The sequence below is a fragment of the Gopherus flavomarginatus genome, chromosome 11 (assembly GCF_025201925.1).
Source record: "Gopherus flavomarginatus isolate rGopFla2 chromosome 11, rGopFla2.mat.asm, whole genome shotgun sequence".
Lineage (NCBI taxonomy): Eukaryota > Metazoa > Chordata > Testudines > Testudinidae > Gopherus > Gopherus flavomarginatus.
This window is the reverse complement of record NC_066627.1, coordinates 51,308,967-51,326,345: the sequence shown is the minus strand read 5'-3', so window position 1 is coordinate 51,326,345 and position 17,379 is coordinate 51,308,967. Positions and strand designations below refer to the sequence as shown.

Sequence of the window (17,379 nt, the reverse complement as noted above, 5' to 3'; positions counted from 1 at the left end):
TTAAAGCCTCTGCTCCATCCCAAGTCCTGCCTGTCTCTACTCAGCTTAGTCTTTTCACATTCCTACCATTTGCCTCCTTTCTGCTCCCATCCATCTTACCATTTGTGCAAGATCCTTCTCCTCTGCAGTGCCTACATTTGAAACCACCTTTTCATTGTCAAGGACAAAAGACATCTCCCTCAGACATTCAGGCCCTGAGGGTCTAGCTTCCGGTGGAAAGACATTAACTAACCTGATCTTTGTGAGTAACACAGGCCTTTACATCTGGGAGGAACTCAGATAAATGACGTCTCACTTTTTGCTTGTAGGAGGAGCCCAGGATCTCACTCTTCTGTGATAATTATATTAAAAAGAAGAATCAGGGGGTAGCCATGTTAGTCTGTATCCACAAAAACAAGACGAGATGGGTACCCAGAAGTCACCTACTACAGGACAGGCCTAACAGGGAAAATAACAGAATGCCCCCGGCCATCACATACATCCCCCAGCTAAAACCTCTCCAGCACATCATCAACAATCTACAACCTATCCTGGAAAACGATCCCTCACTCTGACAGACCTGGGGAGGCAGGCCAGTCCTCAGAGACAGCCCCCCAACCTGAAGCAAATACTCACCAGCAACTACGCACCATACCACAGAAACACTAACCCAGGAACCAATCCCTGTAACAAACCCCGTCGCTTACTCTGTCCCCATATCTACTCTAGTGACACCATCAGAGGACCCAACCACAACAGCCACACCATCAGGGACTCATTCACCTGCACATCTACTAATATTATATATGCCACCATGTGCCAAAAATGCCCCTCTGCCATGTACATTGGCCAAACCAGACAGTCTCTACATAAAAGAATAAATGGATACAAATCGGACATCAGGAATGGTAACATACAAAGCCAGCAGGAGAACGCTTCAATCTTCCTGGACATTCTATAATAGATTTAAAAGTAGCCATACTTGAACAAAAAAACTTCAGAAACAGACTTCAAAGAGAAACTGCAGAACTAAAATTCATTTGCAAAATTTAACACCGTTAATTTGGGCTCAAATAGGGACTGGGTGTGGTTGGCTCATTACAAAAGCAGCTTTTCCTCTCCTGGAATTGACACCTCCTCATCAATTATTGGGTGTAGACCATATCCACCCTGATTGAATTGGCCCTGTCAACACTGGTTCTCCATTTGTGAGGTAACTCCCTTCTCTTCCTGTGTCAGTATAATATGCCTGCATCTGTAATTTTCACTCCATGCATCTGAAGAAGTGGGTCTTTTTTTACCTATGAAAGCTTATGCCCAGATAAATCAGTTAGTCTTTAAGGTGCCACTGGACTCCCTGCTTTTATTAAAAAGAAGGCACTTTACTACATTTGTAGGATTCTTCCTCCAGCCCTCTGTACATTGTCCCTTTTAAACAGCATGTCAGACAACAATACTGGTTTCCTCACCAGCTTCCCCTTCTCTTCCCACCGGTGCCACTCAGCCTCAATTTGTTCATCCATGTAACGGGTGAGTCGCTTCTCTTTCTGGATCATTTTTTGAATGTTCGGATTAACATCTGAGATTAGGCCTGATTTTCCTTGCAATAAATTCGTCATCATGGACTGCTGCCGCCTCTGCTGGTTAAACGTGTGCATAATGCTTCGAGTACCTCTGGGCACAAAGGCATAAGGCGAGGATTAAATTTCCACAGCAAACTAATAGCCTTTCCCCTCTTCCCTAATGCAGCAGAATGGAGCCCAGCCTACTCATTGAGCTAGGAAATATTTAAAGCAGACGCCGCATTAGGACTACGCAAAATAATTAGGATAAAATAAGAGAGGACTTGAACTGGACTTTCTTTGGGTTCAGAAAAAGTCAGCCTCATTTCCCATTCGCCCCTCCCAGCCCTCTTATCTATTCTCTCAGATCTCTGCGATTCGTAGTTCATGGTGGGACTTGGCCCTTCTGTTTCTCACGCTGTCTGCTCTCCTGAGCCCAGCTCGGCACTCACTACTCAGTGGTTTCAATCAGAGCTGATGGGGGTATGTGAGGACAGGACTACTCCTCTGGCATTCAGTGTCCAGTCAGACTTAGAACAAATATTCTCAGAGCGGCCCTAGAAACACAGACCTATCAGGTGCTTTAGAGAAGGCTCCACACAATTTTCTTGTGAAAGGAACCTTTGCGAATGGAAAAATTGATTGAATTTTCTCAAGTCTAAATATTACAGACCCTCAGGTCTAAAGCTATGTCTACACTACAGACCTTACAGCTGTACCCCTGCAGCGGTGCTGTTGTAAGGTCTCCCGTGTATGCTGATGGGATAGCGCTCACCTGTCAGCATAATTAAACCACCCCCCATCAAGTGGCGATAGCTGTATTGGCAGGAGACTCTCCACACCAGCACTTTTGTCGGTGAAACTTGTGTCGATCAGGGGTGTGGTTTTACTGACAAAAGTGCTAGTGTAAACACAGTCCGGGAGAGACAGCCCGAAAAATCCAACTTCGAACTGTGGAGAAAGAGATTGAACACTTGCTGAACAGAGATTTGTAACAGATCATGGCAGCTACTGGGTTTACCCCGCACCCCGCTGACAAAAAATGAATGAGTTTATCACTTCCTTTAACCATCCCTGTCCATTATTTCAAGTTCAGACACAGACTGTCCCAGCATACTGAAACCACACGTGACAAAGACAGAGGCTATCCTATTTATCCTCCACGCTGGAAAGGCATTTGCTTAAATGTGACTCTTCCAAGATGTATTCCAGTTCACTCACTCCCAGTGAGGGAACCTGCCCTCATTTAGCACTTTCAGGGTTTGAGTGGAACCAACTCTTCGGATTTCCAACGGCACCTCAGCTGGCCTCAGATACTGGAGCCCAACATTCCACAGCGACTGCCCAAAGGTCCCTGCCATTTAAACCAGCAGAAAAGAAAGGTCAGAATGAGGGCTGAATGGACAGAGCAGTTTACACCTGCCTACAAGCAAACCTCTCATTCTTGTTTGCCTTTGGAATGGCTGGCGAATCCCCATCTCTGCAGAAAGGAAGGTTTTTGCAAGTGAAACTGATGATAACCCCAGGACTTTATGGTTGTCACTATGCTACAGATCACTAGAGCTGGGTGGAAATTTATCAACAAAATGTTTTCTCATCAGAATATGCCAATTCATCAGAACTGAAGCTTTTCCATGGAAACTTACTGGCTTTGACTAAACTTTCATCGGGAAGACTTCTCAGATCCAGGATGGAATTTCCATTCAAAGCCAGAAGGGGGCGGGGAGAGGGAGAGAGAGAAAGAGACACACACACACACACCTATCCTAGAATAGCCCTTTGTAATGGTTCAGACTTGATCTGAGTCTCCTACATCCCAGGTGAGTGCCCTGGCCACCGAGCTATTGACTATTCTGCGGTGGATCGCTCTCATTTTATCACGAAACACTGCAAAAAGGTCTCAGTTTTGTTGTGAAGTGCAACAAAAACTAATTGTGAAACCTCAAAGTTTTTCACAAAATGGGACCTTAGTTTCTGGCCAACCCTACACACCACAGCCTGGCTCCAGGGCCATCGCCGGGACAGAACTCTCAGGGCCCAGATGAAGAGAGGAGCACTCTCCGTTCCCACTGAAACCAGTAGGAAGTGAGAGCCCTCCGAATCGTCCAGGCCTGAGCCCTAAAGAACAGCCCCCGACAGCCTGAACTATAGGAGAGCCGTTGTGCCAGCCAGAGATCACTAGAGCACAGCTGCACCTGAGTCACAGATGCACCCTTTCTTCTATGTTTAGGTTTCAGCTCTTTGGGGCTGGGTCCCTCTCCACATATCACAACAGGGACCCATTTCAGTTAGGGCCACTAGGTGCTACCATATTACAAACAACAAACAGCATCCCACACCACCCCCTGCCATGGGCATGCCCCTGATAAGCCCTCTGCTCTCTGGGGGTAGTGTAAAGCCAGCACCATTTGGGAAGCTTTATGGTGCCATTCCACCACCAGGGCAGTGAGAAGAGACCTTCACATGGGCCGGTATCTGGCCCTGAGTGTTTGGGACAGACCTCTGTCTAATGGAAATGGCATGACACCAGAGAATCACCTACCCCCAGCTTCCTGGTAGTCATGGCTAACTTGAATGAGATCTGTTACCAAAATAATTTTATTTCTCTCAACAAATGAGAATTTTTTAAAAAACTGACTAACTGGATTGAAATGTTCTCTCTCTCTTTTAAAGTAAAATTTACAGAAAAGGGGGAAATCCTAGAAAAGGGAGTTGTATGGCATCATTTTTCTTATCTGCAATACTGTACACAACAGGCGTCATTTCCACAACATGGGGGCTTCCAGTCAAGCCTGTACTACAGACCAACCTTGCCTTCGCAAGGGCTGTCATGTGTTTATCTTTGACGTTTTAGTAAGAAATGGCACTATGCCTGGGATGGCTTCAGGCAGCAGCAGGGCATTGGTAGCTCAGCCACAGAGGTTCATTCCCTCTGGGGCACCCGGCATCGGCCACTGTCAGAAGACAGGACACTGGGCTACATGGACCTTTGATCTGACCCAGTCTGGCTGTTCCAAAGTGCAGTGTTCTCCCTGAAGATTTTCAGCTGGGTCCTGAACCATGAGACAACATCCTTGTAATTTCATAGTCTTTGGTGAGAGTTGGCTGACACTCTTCTGCAGCACTTTCCTCACATTATAACCAAAACTGCATTGATGGGCTCAGAATATTTCTAAGGATGTAGTTTTTGGTGGGGTCAGCTGTGGTCTAATTTAGACTGAGCTGAGAGCCAGTCATCCTACCCAAATAAAAATCCTTTAGAGTTAACAAATTGCACATAAGTTAGGAAGCCAGTTTTATCTAACAAGCCAGCAGAGTGACACGTCTATTGGTCTCTTCTGTCTCATAACAAAGGTGGATCTCTATAAAACACCAGCTTGTATGAATGGCTTTAGCAATCCGAACAATTGTACCTATGTGCCTGCCTGAGAGCAGCCAGAGTTTGACGTTGCAATCATAGCTGGACGTGACAATCAGTTTGAGCTTTTCCACATACACAATGTGGGAAACATTCTTCAGATGACCCCTCCAAGAGTTTAGAAGATCTGGGGGGACAAGGATGGTACTCCAGCCCCCCAGGACCTGCAGAACAGATGACATGAGAAATTAATTGGTGAAGATGCTCACTTGGGAAAAGGTCAACAGCTTAGTTTAAACATGACATGAACCTTTATAATCTATAAATCATCTCCACTCCCTATTTAAGCTATTTTTATGTCAGTTAACACCATGGTATTTAAATACCATGAGAATGTAATCTACCAAGAAACAAACTTTTATCCCTTCCAGTTTGTGGACAGCAATAATAATGGTATAAAGCCAGTAGGGTTCTATAGTTCTGACACCTTTTCAAGCATAATCTGTAACTATCTTGATAGCAGCATGCATCAGCTGGCAAAGTCTTCCTTTTGTATCCCAGTTCCACTGGGAATCTGCTAATGGATTGTGTCCAGTATAACACTAGGGAGTCTACAAAGTCAGGATCTTCTTGGCCCATATTTCTCAATTCAAAGAAAGCAAGTGTATTTGTTTTTCCCTCTTGCTATGAAATCACATCTTGCTGAGCCAGGAAGGGCTCACTTCCTCATAGAGGTGGTGTGAATTTAGTGCAGGTCACCTCCAAGGGTGAGGAGAAAGGTATGTTTTCATAATGTCACTCCAGAAAGAAAAATTATCCTGATATTTATATTGAAAATAATGTCATGAATCAGCACGTCTATTGATACCTTCCCAAAAGCAATGAGACCAATCCACATAGCCTAGTTAATCTACCAAGTATTTCAAGAGGTGGTCATTGACACTGGCAGACCAAGTGCCAGCTCACACCGAGGCCTGTAGGTCTCACTGTAAAATGACAAATGCATGGCTGGAAGCCAGTCTGACTCACCCGTGTGTTAGTATTGTTAAAATAGGTATCAAATTCATAAAAATGTGTTTAGTGTTAAGCATTTCATAAACTCTAGTGAGTTGCTGCCTGCATTAATCTCACTTGTAATGTCTGTATCCCAGGTTATAAGGTAGTATTTAAGTGTTTACTCTGAACATGTAAACCCTCACAGTCAGGAGAGAAGCATTACCAAGTGAAATACTAGTTTGCCACAAAGGGTGTCATCTCCTGCCCAACAAAAGAAGGACCATAGACACCAGACAAGCCATTGGGGAAAATCAGGGGAGACAAGACTTTGCTAATTGCTCCCCCCACACTCACAAAGAGGAGATGTGCACAAGCACTCATCCCATCAGCTTGAACTCTGGGAGGAAAGCAATAAAAATCCACCAAGAAGAAATTGATATCTCTGTGCGGCTTGAAGTCTGAGAGGTGAAGATTTCTAAGCATAAGCAAGGGATCTCCAGCTTTTTCACCCGGGTCAGCCCTAGAGGGCTTACAGAGCTTGCATATTACAGCAGCTTCTATTGCCTTTTAGAACCTAAGACTTACTCATTCATCTGTGTTTATCTGCTTTAACTTCGTAAATTACTCATTTCTTTTTCTTAGTTAATAAATCTTTAGTTAATTTATTATAGGATTAGCTACAAGGATCTAAGGTGAAGCTGATCTGGAGTAAGTGATTGATCCTTTGGGACTGGGAAGTTGTGATTTTTGGTGTAAGGGAGCCTCTACCATGCAAAGGCAAGTTTACCAGGTGGCAAGACAGATCGGAGTACCCAAGGTGACTGACTGTGACTCCCATGTTAAGCCTGTTCTAAGTGCTTGAGGAGTTCACACTTGATAAGTGGTTGGTGAAATCTAAGTATAAAACTCACAACCAGTTTGGGATTTGTGCCCTGCTTCTACACAGTCTGCCCTGAGGCTGGTACTCATGTCTGAGCACCACTTCAGACATCTTGAGAGTCATACTTCCAATAACCTTCTAAAAATGCATGGGCAATATTTGTGACTATAGGCAGGTATTTTCGAAAGCACCTACATTATTTAGGAGCATAAGTCTATTATGCAGGGACATTTTAGAGGCCTGCAGAAAATTCAGTCCATTATAAAAACTCTGAAATGCCAACCCCTTCCTGAAGGTGATGAGGAGAGCTTAAAGGAAACAAGGCTGTGCCACTGCAAATTAATATAACGTATAAACTCTTTACAGCACAGATTCTGCAATGCACTACCTCAGTTTCCATAGATGGATTTTTTCTGGCAGGAACTCTGCAGTATTTTGGGATTAAGTCACGAAACATGTTCTCATTTCTACGAGATGTTTCTGTCTTTCCTGCCCTGGAAACTTTCTTTACCTCTTTTGATTTGCAGTAATTCTCGATATCCCAGATCTAAGGAGAGACTTCGTTAGTAACTTTTTAATTTTCATTTACAGAAACCCCATATTGCACATTCCCCTGAAACTGGCTAGGAAGTGACCAGTCACACCGCTCCCATTTACAATAGTACAGGTGGTGCACATAACTCATCCTCCAGTTTTAATTCCTGTGACATCTCTAGGGACAAAATATAGTCTCATTTGCTTTCCAGCTTTGTTTGTTCATTCACTAGATTTTAAATTAAGGTCTCACGTTTTCACACAGCTCATTACTTTCCAAGCCTTTAAAATGGAACAAACTGTTTGGTCTGTTTTGAACAGCAGACAAGTTAAAAATCCTATGACTTTACTTCTTATCTTCAGAGTCAGACTCTCAAAGAGGCTGTTTTTCAGACATCATAAAACAATCACCTTAATATAACCTAGGGAATCTCCAGTCAACAAGATGAAGTCCTCTGGATCCGTGGACATGGTACCGACTACTGCATTTACATCATCACCATGTACTGCCTGAAATTTGCCCAACATCCCCCCTTCACTACTGACTGACCAGGCATAGATGTAGCCACCTGCAGAGCTGGTTAGCAAAATGGCTGTGTCAGGAGACTGCTCACGTGTCTCCAGGAAAAGTATCTGCAAAAGAGAAAGCCATAACAACATGTGCCCTGTCCGCTCTCACATCCACTCTGATTGCTGGGTAGGTCAGAGAGAAATGTAGACATCTAACCTTTTCCACAGCAGCTGGGAGGCCCTTCAACTCTTCCTGCCAATTTGGATAGTTTTGCTCTTGGTTGCTGGTTTCAGCAGCATCTTGGTCTTTGGGAGAATCACTTTCTATGTCAGTATTTTCCCCTCCTGGAGGCTGGACTGCCTACAGAATCAAAAACATCACCACATACCTATAGCCAGGCCTTACATTGGAGGCTGATTATGTTCTGCTCTTCTTGACAGCAGAGTCTGCAGGGTGGTAAGACTTTTTTGAAGGGCCAATATTTCTTTCAACCTTAACTACAAGAAGTTCTCTGTTATAAGACCAGGTCCTGAGACCCCCTTACAGAGGTAAGTAAAGGCCAAAAGAAGCAGAGAGCTGTGTAGGAAACATGCGGCAGAGGGTGGGGGGTGAAAAGAAGCAAGAGAACCAGGAAACCACCTTGAATGTTTACCATTTGTTGTTTAGGGCATGGTTAACTGTGTAAAAGACAACAATGCTTATGCTGCGACATGTCTTCACCCAGCCGGGAACAAGCCAGAGATTGTTGTGGGTTTAGTCTAAACCACAAGAGCTTTCACAGAACCATACCTGCTGCCCTTTAGCGTCATCCAGCTGCTTTTCTCCGGACTGTCTTATAACAGATGGAGCAGGAGCCAAATTTCTGCATTGGCCAAAAAAGGAAACAGAATGATTCTCAGTAGTTGAAAGCCTAGTTGCCAAGCTAGTCCTCGAGTCTGCCCAGCGCTTTTTCCCAGACTCGGCATAACTGCTGAGCTTTACTGATACTGATGGTTTCTTTGGGATATTTCCTCTGCCGGGATCTTCCTTGCTCTCAATAAACACCTAAGCAATGGGAACAAAAACTGCATTTCAGTGTGAAATGGTCCCATGAGACTTTTCCCATCTTCCTTCTTCAAACTGCTACATCCCATCCCGTCTGCTAGGCTGAATTACTAAAGAGGAAATGGGTTCTTCACTTGCAAAGCAGACCCAGCCATTCTAGTCAGCAACATCACTTTTCTGCTGTAGTAGCTTAAGGAGAAGTAGAATTCCTGTTTCTATTGAGAAGTAGCTCCCAGTGTGACTAAATTAGGGTCTGATCTCTCTCCCATTCATAACGTCTGTGACTTGAGTGAAAGGAGGTTGAGCCTTTAACTTGTGGAACAAATACCAATGTGTATATTTTCAATACAAAATCTAGAGGTTCATAGCGGTCAAACCTTCCCACAATCCAGCCTTGTAAAGCATTGCAACAAAAGGAGGAGGGTGAAAAATTGTTTTTCTTAACCTCTAAGGATAGGACAAGGAGCAATGGGCTTAAATTGCAGCAGGGGAGGTTTAGGTTGGACATTAGCAAAAACTTCTTAACTGTCAGGGTGCTTAAGCTCTGGAATAAACCACCTTAGGAGGTGGTGGAATCTCCATCATTGGGGATTTTTAAGAGCGGGTTGGGCAAACACCTGCCGGGAATGCTCTCAGTAATATAGTCCTGCCATGAGTGCAGGGACTGGACTAGATGACCTCTCAAGGTCCCTTCCAGTCCTATGATTCTATGCAAACATGATGCACTTACAAAGCACCACACAAATCTGTGCTCTGTCCCGCAGTGTGCAGATGCTAATTCTGTTCTGTAAGAGCTAAAACAGAATTCTAGCTACTGACATGCAAATTAAACATCAAGTGATTCCACAATTTCAATTTGCTCCAGTGGTAGAACAGCTGCTGTCTCAACAAGATGTGCACGCTCTGATGGGGACAGGAACAGACTTGTCCTGTGCCTCAAACAACTAGAAACCAAGATATTTATTAAAAACACAATTGACTGTACTTTAAATAACTTGTTTCTGATTGGCTGGAGTATTATTAATATTCATAATTTTATTTGCATAACTTCTCCATCACTCTCAACTTAGTGTATAGAGGATACCTGTCCAAAAGCGCAAAACAACTGTAAAACTCATCAGATTTCCAGGTCCCCATTTAGGAAATGCCCAGGAGTGGAGAGCGGGGACATTATAAATCAGGATTGCAGAACAATCGTAGAACTAAAGGAGCACAGCCTGGCTCCAGCTATCATCAGTACCTAATTTTAGTGAGCAACAAATTAAACTTTTTTTTAAATAAAAATATATTTTCTAACTGTAAATCATAAGAACACTAGAACAGCCAGACTGGGTCAGAGCAATGGTCGTTCTAGCCCAGTGTCTTGTCTTCTGAATGAGGGAATGAACAGAACAGAGCAATTTATCGAGTGATCCATCCTCTGCCATCCAGGCCCAGCTTCTAGTACTCAGAGGAATAGAGATACCCAGAGCATGAGGTTCTGTCCATGACCATCTTGGCAAATAGCCATTAATAGACTTATCCTCCACAAATTTATCCATGAACAGAGTGGCTGAGACCTTGGGAATTTTTGCCTTCCTCTGCAACATGGGGCATGGGTCTGTGACGCCGAAGGGAGCAGGGCGGATTAACCTGGAAATGTCGTTTAGTTTAACTGGAACTGTCTGCATGGAAAATGGAAAAGCAGGGAATAACTTTAGGTAAGGGACAGTACCTAAGCCTGTAACCTGAGCCAGGAAGGGGGGAGGGAAAAGTCGACACCTTTGCCCAAAAAACTGGACAAAGGGAGAGAGAAAAAGAAGAAGAGGAAGAGAGCCTGCAAAAGGGTTTTTTGGTTTCAGTTTTGGGCTGGCTGAAAAAAGGCAGGGAACCCCAAGTCTGGGGTCTAAGATCCTTGCCCCCCCGAGGGACCTGGCTGAGGGGTCCTGGTTGTACCTACAAGCCCTGCTTGGGACTGTGTTCTTGTCATCTAATAAACCTTCTGTGTTACTGGCTGGCTAAAAGTCACGGTAAATCGCAGAAAGTTGGGGGTGCAGGGCCCTAACTCTCCCACACTCTGTGACAGGGTCACTTGCAGATTTAATTAGTGTTAATAGTGAATCCTCTGTAACTTGAAGTCTTTAAATCATGATTTGAGGACTTCAGTAACTCAGCTGAAAACTATGGCTCTATTTCAGGAGTGGGTGGGTGAGGCCTGCAAAGCACAGGTCAGACTAGGTGATCTTGATGGTCTCTTCTGATTTTAAAGTCTATAATTCTTTTTGAACCCAGTTATGCTTTTGGCCTTCACAATATCCCACTAATGACTTCCACAGGTTGACTGTGTTATATGAAGCAGCACTTCCTTTTGTTTGTTTTAAACCTGCTGCCTATTAATTTCATTGGGTGACCCGTGGTTCTTGTGTTATATAAAGGAGTAACTAACCCTTCCTTATTCCCTCTCTCCACACCAGTCATGTCTTTACAGACCTCTATCATATCTCCCTTAGTTGCATCTTTTCCAAACTGAACAGTCCCTGTCTTATTAATCTCTCCTCACTTGGAAGCATTTTTGTTACCCTCCTTTGCACTTCTTCCAATTCTAATATATATTTTGAGATGAGGTGACTAGAACTGCATGGACTATTTAAGGTGTGGATGACCCACAGATTTATAATAGTGCCATTATGGTATTTTCTGTCTTACTATCTATCCCTTTCCTAACGGTTCTGAACATTGTTCGCTTCTTTGCCTGCTGCTGCACATACAGCCAATCATTTCAGAGAACTGGCCACGATGACGCCATGGCCTCGAGTGGTAACAACTAATTTAGATCCCACCATTTCTATGTAGTGACAGAGCAATCTGATTAGCTGTTAGAATGTGGTGCACACATCCCCTCAATTTAACAGTAATCAGAAGGCACATTTACCATACTGAAGCACTGAATTTTGTAGGAAACAGAGCTGGGCAGCTGTTCTTGAACTTACCCTGTTTGGCATAAGGGTCAAAGGACTCTGGGATGCGTTAAACCTGCAGAGTGCCTGTCCCGAGTCTGTACTCCAGATCACTACATCTCCATCGCAAGAGGCAGTAGCCAAGAGTTGACCTTTATAATTAGCTATAGATAAGATGTCCTCTGAGTGGTAGGATTTCCAGTGTTTGTATTCAATTACCTCATCTTCTTTAACATCTCTGGTGAGCAAGATCAAACAGTCATCCAGGAAGAACAGTGTATTTAATGAAGTTAGAAGGAAGTGGACTGTAAAGTACAACAAATCCCTCTCAAGACCATAACCTGCTTCACCTTTCAGACACTGGTATGTTTAAGGAGACATTTGGCACACAGCAGGGTTAGAGATAACGTACCAGCAATGATAACCAAGGAAATACATTTTTACATGGGATCATGTAATCCCCGCCCACTTCCTACTTACAGGTACCATGTAACTCTTTTACTCCAGCCTGTCACATATACCTTCAGATTGATATACAGAATTCCACTGATCTACGGGAAAGACATAGAAACAATGCTAAGGTATAACTAGTAATTGCCTGAAAAACATCTGCTCACATATGCAAAATCCACACTTCTCCATTTGTGCAAAATTTGCACAAATCAGATAATTGTGCACCAAATTACCCATCACTGCTGTCACCGTTGGTCAAGCTGCATGCAGGAAGGCAGGTTTTATATGCACAATGGATGCCTCTGCAATGTTTTCAGGGTTTTTACAGACAGTTTGAAAGTCTGACCCTGAAAGGGCCACCTTTCCAAGTAAAACTGTTAGGGTATGGCTACACTTACAGTTTTGCAGCGCTGGTAGTTACAGCTGTGTTCGTACAGCTGTGTAGGGCCAGCGCTGCAGTGTGGCCACACTGACAGCTACCAGCGCTGCAGTGTGGCCACATTTGCAGCACTTGCAGCACTGTTGGGAGTGGTGCATTGTGGGCAGCTATCCCAGCATTCAAGTGGCTGCAACGTGCTTTTCAAAAGAGGGGGGTGGGGTGGAATGTGACAGGGAGCGTGGAGGAGACAGACAGAATGGATTTTTGGAGTTGACACTGTTCTCAGCTCCCTGCCTTGCAAGTTCTAAGGACTGTGCCTACCTTCAATCATTTTAAAAGTTCTAACTCCCTTCCCCCACTCCTCTCGCATTCACTAAATGCAAATTATGTACTGCTAAATACCCGTCAGACCAGATCAGCAACTGCTGAACACGTACTTCCCCCTCCCCCCCTGCCGTGTGAGCATGCTGTTTCTCTCTTCAAGCAAACAGCTGTGAACATTCCAAAGTAATTCCCCTGCCTGCCTCAGCTCGCTCAGCAAACAGGAGCTGTGTTTGTTTTTTAAATAAGCAGTTTGGCTGAACTCCAAGCTCTCCCTTTCTTCCGGTTTGTTGTGGACAGGAATTCTGGGATACCTCCTTATACCTCGGAGGTCAATAAAAGCGCTGGTGGGCGTCCACACTTGCTGACCAGCGCTGGATCACCAGTGCTGGAATCCCTACACCCGAGGCTCGACTGGGTGTACAGCCAGCGCTGCAACCAGGGAGTTGCAGCGCTGGCCGTGCTTTGCAAGTGTGGCCACATCCTAAGTTGCAGCGCTGTAACCCCCTCACCAGCGTTGCAATTCTCTAGTGTAGCCAAGCCCTCACTGGTATTTCAGTTTGTCAGTCTTCTCCTGCTTACTCATGCTAGGACAAAAAAAACACTATGATAGCACCACCCCCTGCTTCCTGGCAAGCTGAATCAGAGCATAATGAAATGGTGCTTCTACTCCAGGCTGAGATAGAGGAGAGATGGATGTGACAAGCACTGATAAAATACTTCTCTCTTCTTTCACAAGGTGCTGACCTCCGTTTTATCCAAGTGAGGCATCTCAAGCAGACAGGCCCCATTGTTGAAGTTCCAGAACTTGATTGTCCCATCTTTCAAAGCAGTGATGAGGCGTCTCTCCGGCCCATCAAAAGCCATTGCTGTTATTTCAGTGTGCTTGCCCTCTGAGGTCATAAACTGCATCATCTTTTGCCCAGTCATGATATCCCAGACTCTGACCATCCCACGATGGCAACCGCTCACCACCTGTATAGACAACATGAAGTGCATATTGTCAATCTATCAAGTTCTCAGCATTCCTAAGTCATAAGATATAATGGGGGGAGTGCATAAGACATTGGTGTGTCATTACAGCAGTTTTAGTGACCACAGATATTAAGACAGTTTATAATCCTGGCACTCACCTGTTTGAAGTTCCTGTTATACAGGGCTGTACATAGCGGCTGGTCATGGGATGTGACTTCTGAGTTAATGGTTTCCATAAATTCTACCTCTCCATAGAAAATTCCAATCTGGATTGAAATAGATTTAAAAAATCACAAGATGCAAAAACAAACATTTCTGCAAAAAGAACCATCAGGATTTGAATAAAAGATTAATTATATGAATCAGGCAGTGAATGGAACATGGACTAAAGGTATCTAGATGCTTCAAAAACAGGGAAACCATCAAAGACAGCCCCCCAATATTACTACACCTCCCAAGGAAAAATAAACCAGGACCTCAAGAACTTCTGCATTGCTGTGTTACTGATACCAAAGGGCCACTTCAGTCCACTGAAATACCCCGACTATATTAGTTTTTCAGCATGACCATCCTCCTGCAGATACACTGGAAGGAATGTTAGGTTACATCCAGATATTCCTTCTTTTATGGTGGGATATCTGGAACTGAAGTCAGAGCATCAGTTGGTCTGCAGAGCCCTGCATGGATACAAAATTTGTATCCGCATCTGATCTGCAATCCGCAAAGATGATCCACAGATATACGCAGATCTTCAGGGCTCCAGATATAGAATTTGGATCCACATCCATTCACGATCCACAAACATGGTCAGCAAATATCTGCATCTCTATTCCGAGCCTCCTACTGAATAAAAATCCAGCGTTTACTTATACCACCACCATGTATCACTGACAGTATTTAGCACTTTATGTCATCAAAGCACTGTAAAAACACATACGGGCAGGACTTTGCAAAGTGCTGTGTTCATGCAGTTCCCATTGACTTCAATAGGAATTAATGGCACCCTACAGGAAGCACTCAGAACTCTGCAGGATTAGACCCCAACAGAGGGCCAAACCCTGCCCCCCTGACTAATGCGAGCAGTCCCACTGACGCTCTGTTCACATGAATAAGATGAGAATTTCAGTCAAAATCTTGTTTACAATATCCCTGTGAGGTAGCTAAAGAATATTACTGTCCCAGTTTTGGAGATGAGTACAGAGACCGAAGTTAGCTCACCTCCATTAGGCCACACAGCAAGCCAGTGGCAGAAATGAAACTAAAAAGTATGTGCTCCTGAGTCTATCTCCACTAGGCCATGCTGTGTCTCAGTGGGTAAACATTCACCTCAGGTACAAGGTCCCATGCAGGACTGGTTAGGATTTTTGGATTAATTGTTTTTCAGCAAAAATATCAATTTGGTGAAACACAACCTGCTGGTAAAATGGGGTCTGCTTCAGCAAATTTCCCAACTCAACAAAATGTAGAGAAAAAAAACACTCTGAAAAATAGTTGAAACATTTCATTTTAACATTTTCAAAAAGAAAAATACTGGTTTTGCGATTCAAAACAACTTTTCATTTTGAAACTTAAGCTAGTTAGACTGAAAAAGTCAAAAAAAGGGCCAAAATTGACATTCCAAAATTATCAAAACAAAAAACATTTCAATTGACCCAAACCAAGAGCTTACGCTCCATCTGCATTTGAGCTGGGAGGTAGGATTCCTTGCGTGTGTACAAAAACCTGCACTAGTTCTGCTCCAAAGCCAGAATAGCACAGGCAGCATCTCAGCTCCCTGCAGTTGTACTTGTGTAGCTGTCCCCCATGCTACCTCCCACTACACTGCTATTTTTGGGTGCTCGCTCGAGCAGAACTAGCACAGGTATGTCACTGCAAGCTGGGAACCAGACCTCTCAGCTCAAACAGAGGTGTGACTTCAGGTTTTTTTAATTTGTTTATAGCCAACATTTCAATCTTCCATTCCCATTCTGATGGTAAAAATTTTCAAACTCTCAAAAACATTTGCAGGTTGGGAAAGACATTTCCTACCCAGCCCCGGTCCCATGTAGGCCCTAAAGGTTTAAATAGTGCGTACGCCTCATGTTGGCCCTTTGCACAAGAGTGAATTTAAATCAACAAGAACTTTGAACTTCAGTCAAAAATTAATCACTCACTGATGTTTGCTAGAAAGATGAGCAAAGAAAGGAGAGATGTCATCCCAAAAATATGTTTTTCCCTTTTGTGAAAGAAAAGGGTACATTATGTCTTCTGTTAAAAGGTAAAATAACTAACTCACAGAGAAGGTGGTGCAGATGAGCATATTGTTTAACACGCTGTAACAGGCATCAACAATTGGGCAATTCCCTAATGAGATACTCTTGCCAGGAATGGACTGGAGACAGAAGTGATCCAGCAAATCCCAAACACGGATATTCTGAAGGATGCAGGAAAGAAACCAGAAGTCAAAGGGATTAAGGCATTTGTGAGCACATTAGAGAGTTCATGCTGTTTAGCAGCTCAACCCAGAGGAAATAAATGCTTCCCATACGCTCAGGCCAATATCCAAACACATGCACAATCCCAGTGTAGAGTTGTGTTCCCTGCAATAGCCCAGGAATGGAGGCAAAAGACCTACCACATAGATGCCACCTTCCCCAAGGAAACCAAATATCAACATTCTCCAGGAAATTTTTGTTTTGTTTGCAGAATTCCAGAGAAGGCAGCACTAAAGTACGATGCTGCACTAGCTTTAAATTACAATACAAGCTATATGAATGGAATGCGTGGGGGGGTTGAGTCAAACCCACAACCTACGAGGAGATTCAAAGCTAAAGCTAAAATCTGAATATTTGAGCCTTTTCTACTGCCCTGGTTCTTCCTCCCACCAATGTTAGTGAGCTGAGCACAACAGACAAGGACACAATAAAAAAGGCTCTTTGTACCTGACATCTACTCAAGATGGAGCTACCAACAAAGGTAGAATGGCATCACGGAAGATGGCCAGGGACTGAACAGTGTTACTGCTCCACTCTAGGTTTTGATGGGGTTAAGACAAACAGGGCCAGAGGAAGGCAAGGAGGAGCAAACCGCATTTTCATGCTTTGAGGACCCTTAACTAAACAGATGCGGGAGCTTCCCAGGATCATGGCAGCTATAATATTTGACTGACTGATTCTGGTGCCCCTCAGTTGCCTGCTCCTGGCCCAGAGAGGATGCAAAGATGTAGTTTTCTACTGAGCGAAGCCAGTTTCACTAATGTTGAATCTCTTTTGGAAGAGCACACGCTAATTACACCAAAGGCTCCTCTCTCCTGCTCCCATGTCTAGCATTAAAAGAATCTCTCTCAAACCTAATACAAATCCAGCTGGTCATTCAGACACAGCTCCTGCACCCATCATGCCCACAGAAGTAAGTAATATGGATATTTAGATGACACTTTCCCATTGCCCGAGCACAGAAATATATGGCTCCA

At 44.0% G+C, this 17,379-nt stretch overlaps 1 protein-coding gene across 1 annotated transcript in view; it reads right to left on the bottom strand.

Moving 5' to 3' along the window:
* Window positions 1-17,379, bottom strand: part of EFCAB8 (EF-hand calcium binding domain 8) — a 37,110-nt gene that overhangs the window by 552 nt on the left and 19,179 nt on the right. Inside the window, exons 14-26 of the mRNA XM_050917762.1 lie at window positions 16,204-16,341; window positions 14,087-14,194; window positions 13,701-13,928; window positions 12,281-12,351; window positions 11,834-12,038; window positions 8,610-8,864; window positions 8,037-8,180; window positions 7,721-7,942; window positions 7,164-7,322; window positions 4,955-5,123; window positions 2,763-2,895; window positions 1,449-1,653; window positions 233-331 (exon numbers count right to left, since the gene is read on the bottom strand). Of these exons, the coding sequence (XP_050773719.1) occupies window positions 233-331; window positions 1,449-1,653; window positions 2,763-2,895; window positions 4,955-5,123; window positions 7,164-7,322; window positions 7,721-7,942; window positions 8,037-8,180; window positions 8,610-8,864; window positions 11,834-12,038; window positions 12,281-12,351; window positions 13,701-13,928; window positions 14,087-14,194; window positions 16,204-16,341 (2,136 nt within the window). The remainder of the gene's footprint in view (window positions 1-232; window positions 332-1,448; window positions 1,654-2,762; window positions 2,896-4,954; window positions 5,124-7,163; window positions 7,323-7,720; window positions 7,943-8,036; window positions 8,181-8,609; window positions 8,865-11,833; window positions 12,039-12,280; window positions 12,352-13,700; window positions 13,929-14,086; window positions 14,195-16,203; window positions 16,342-17,379) is intronic.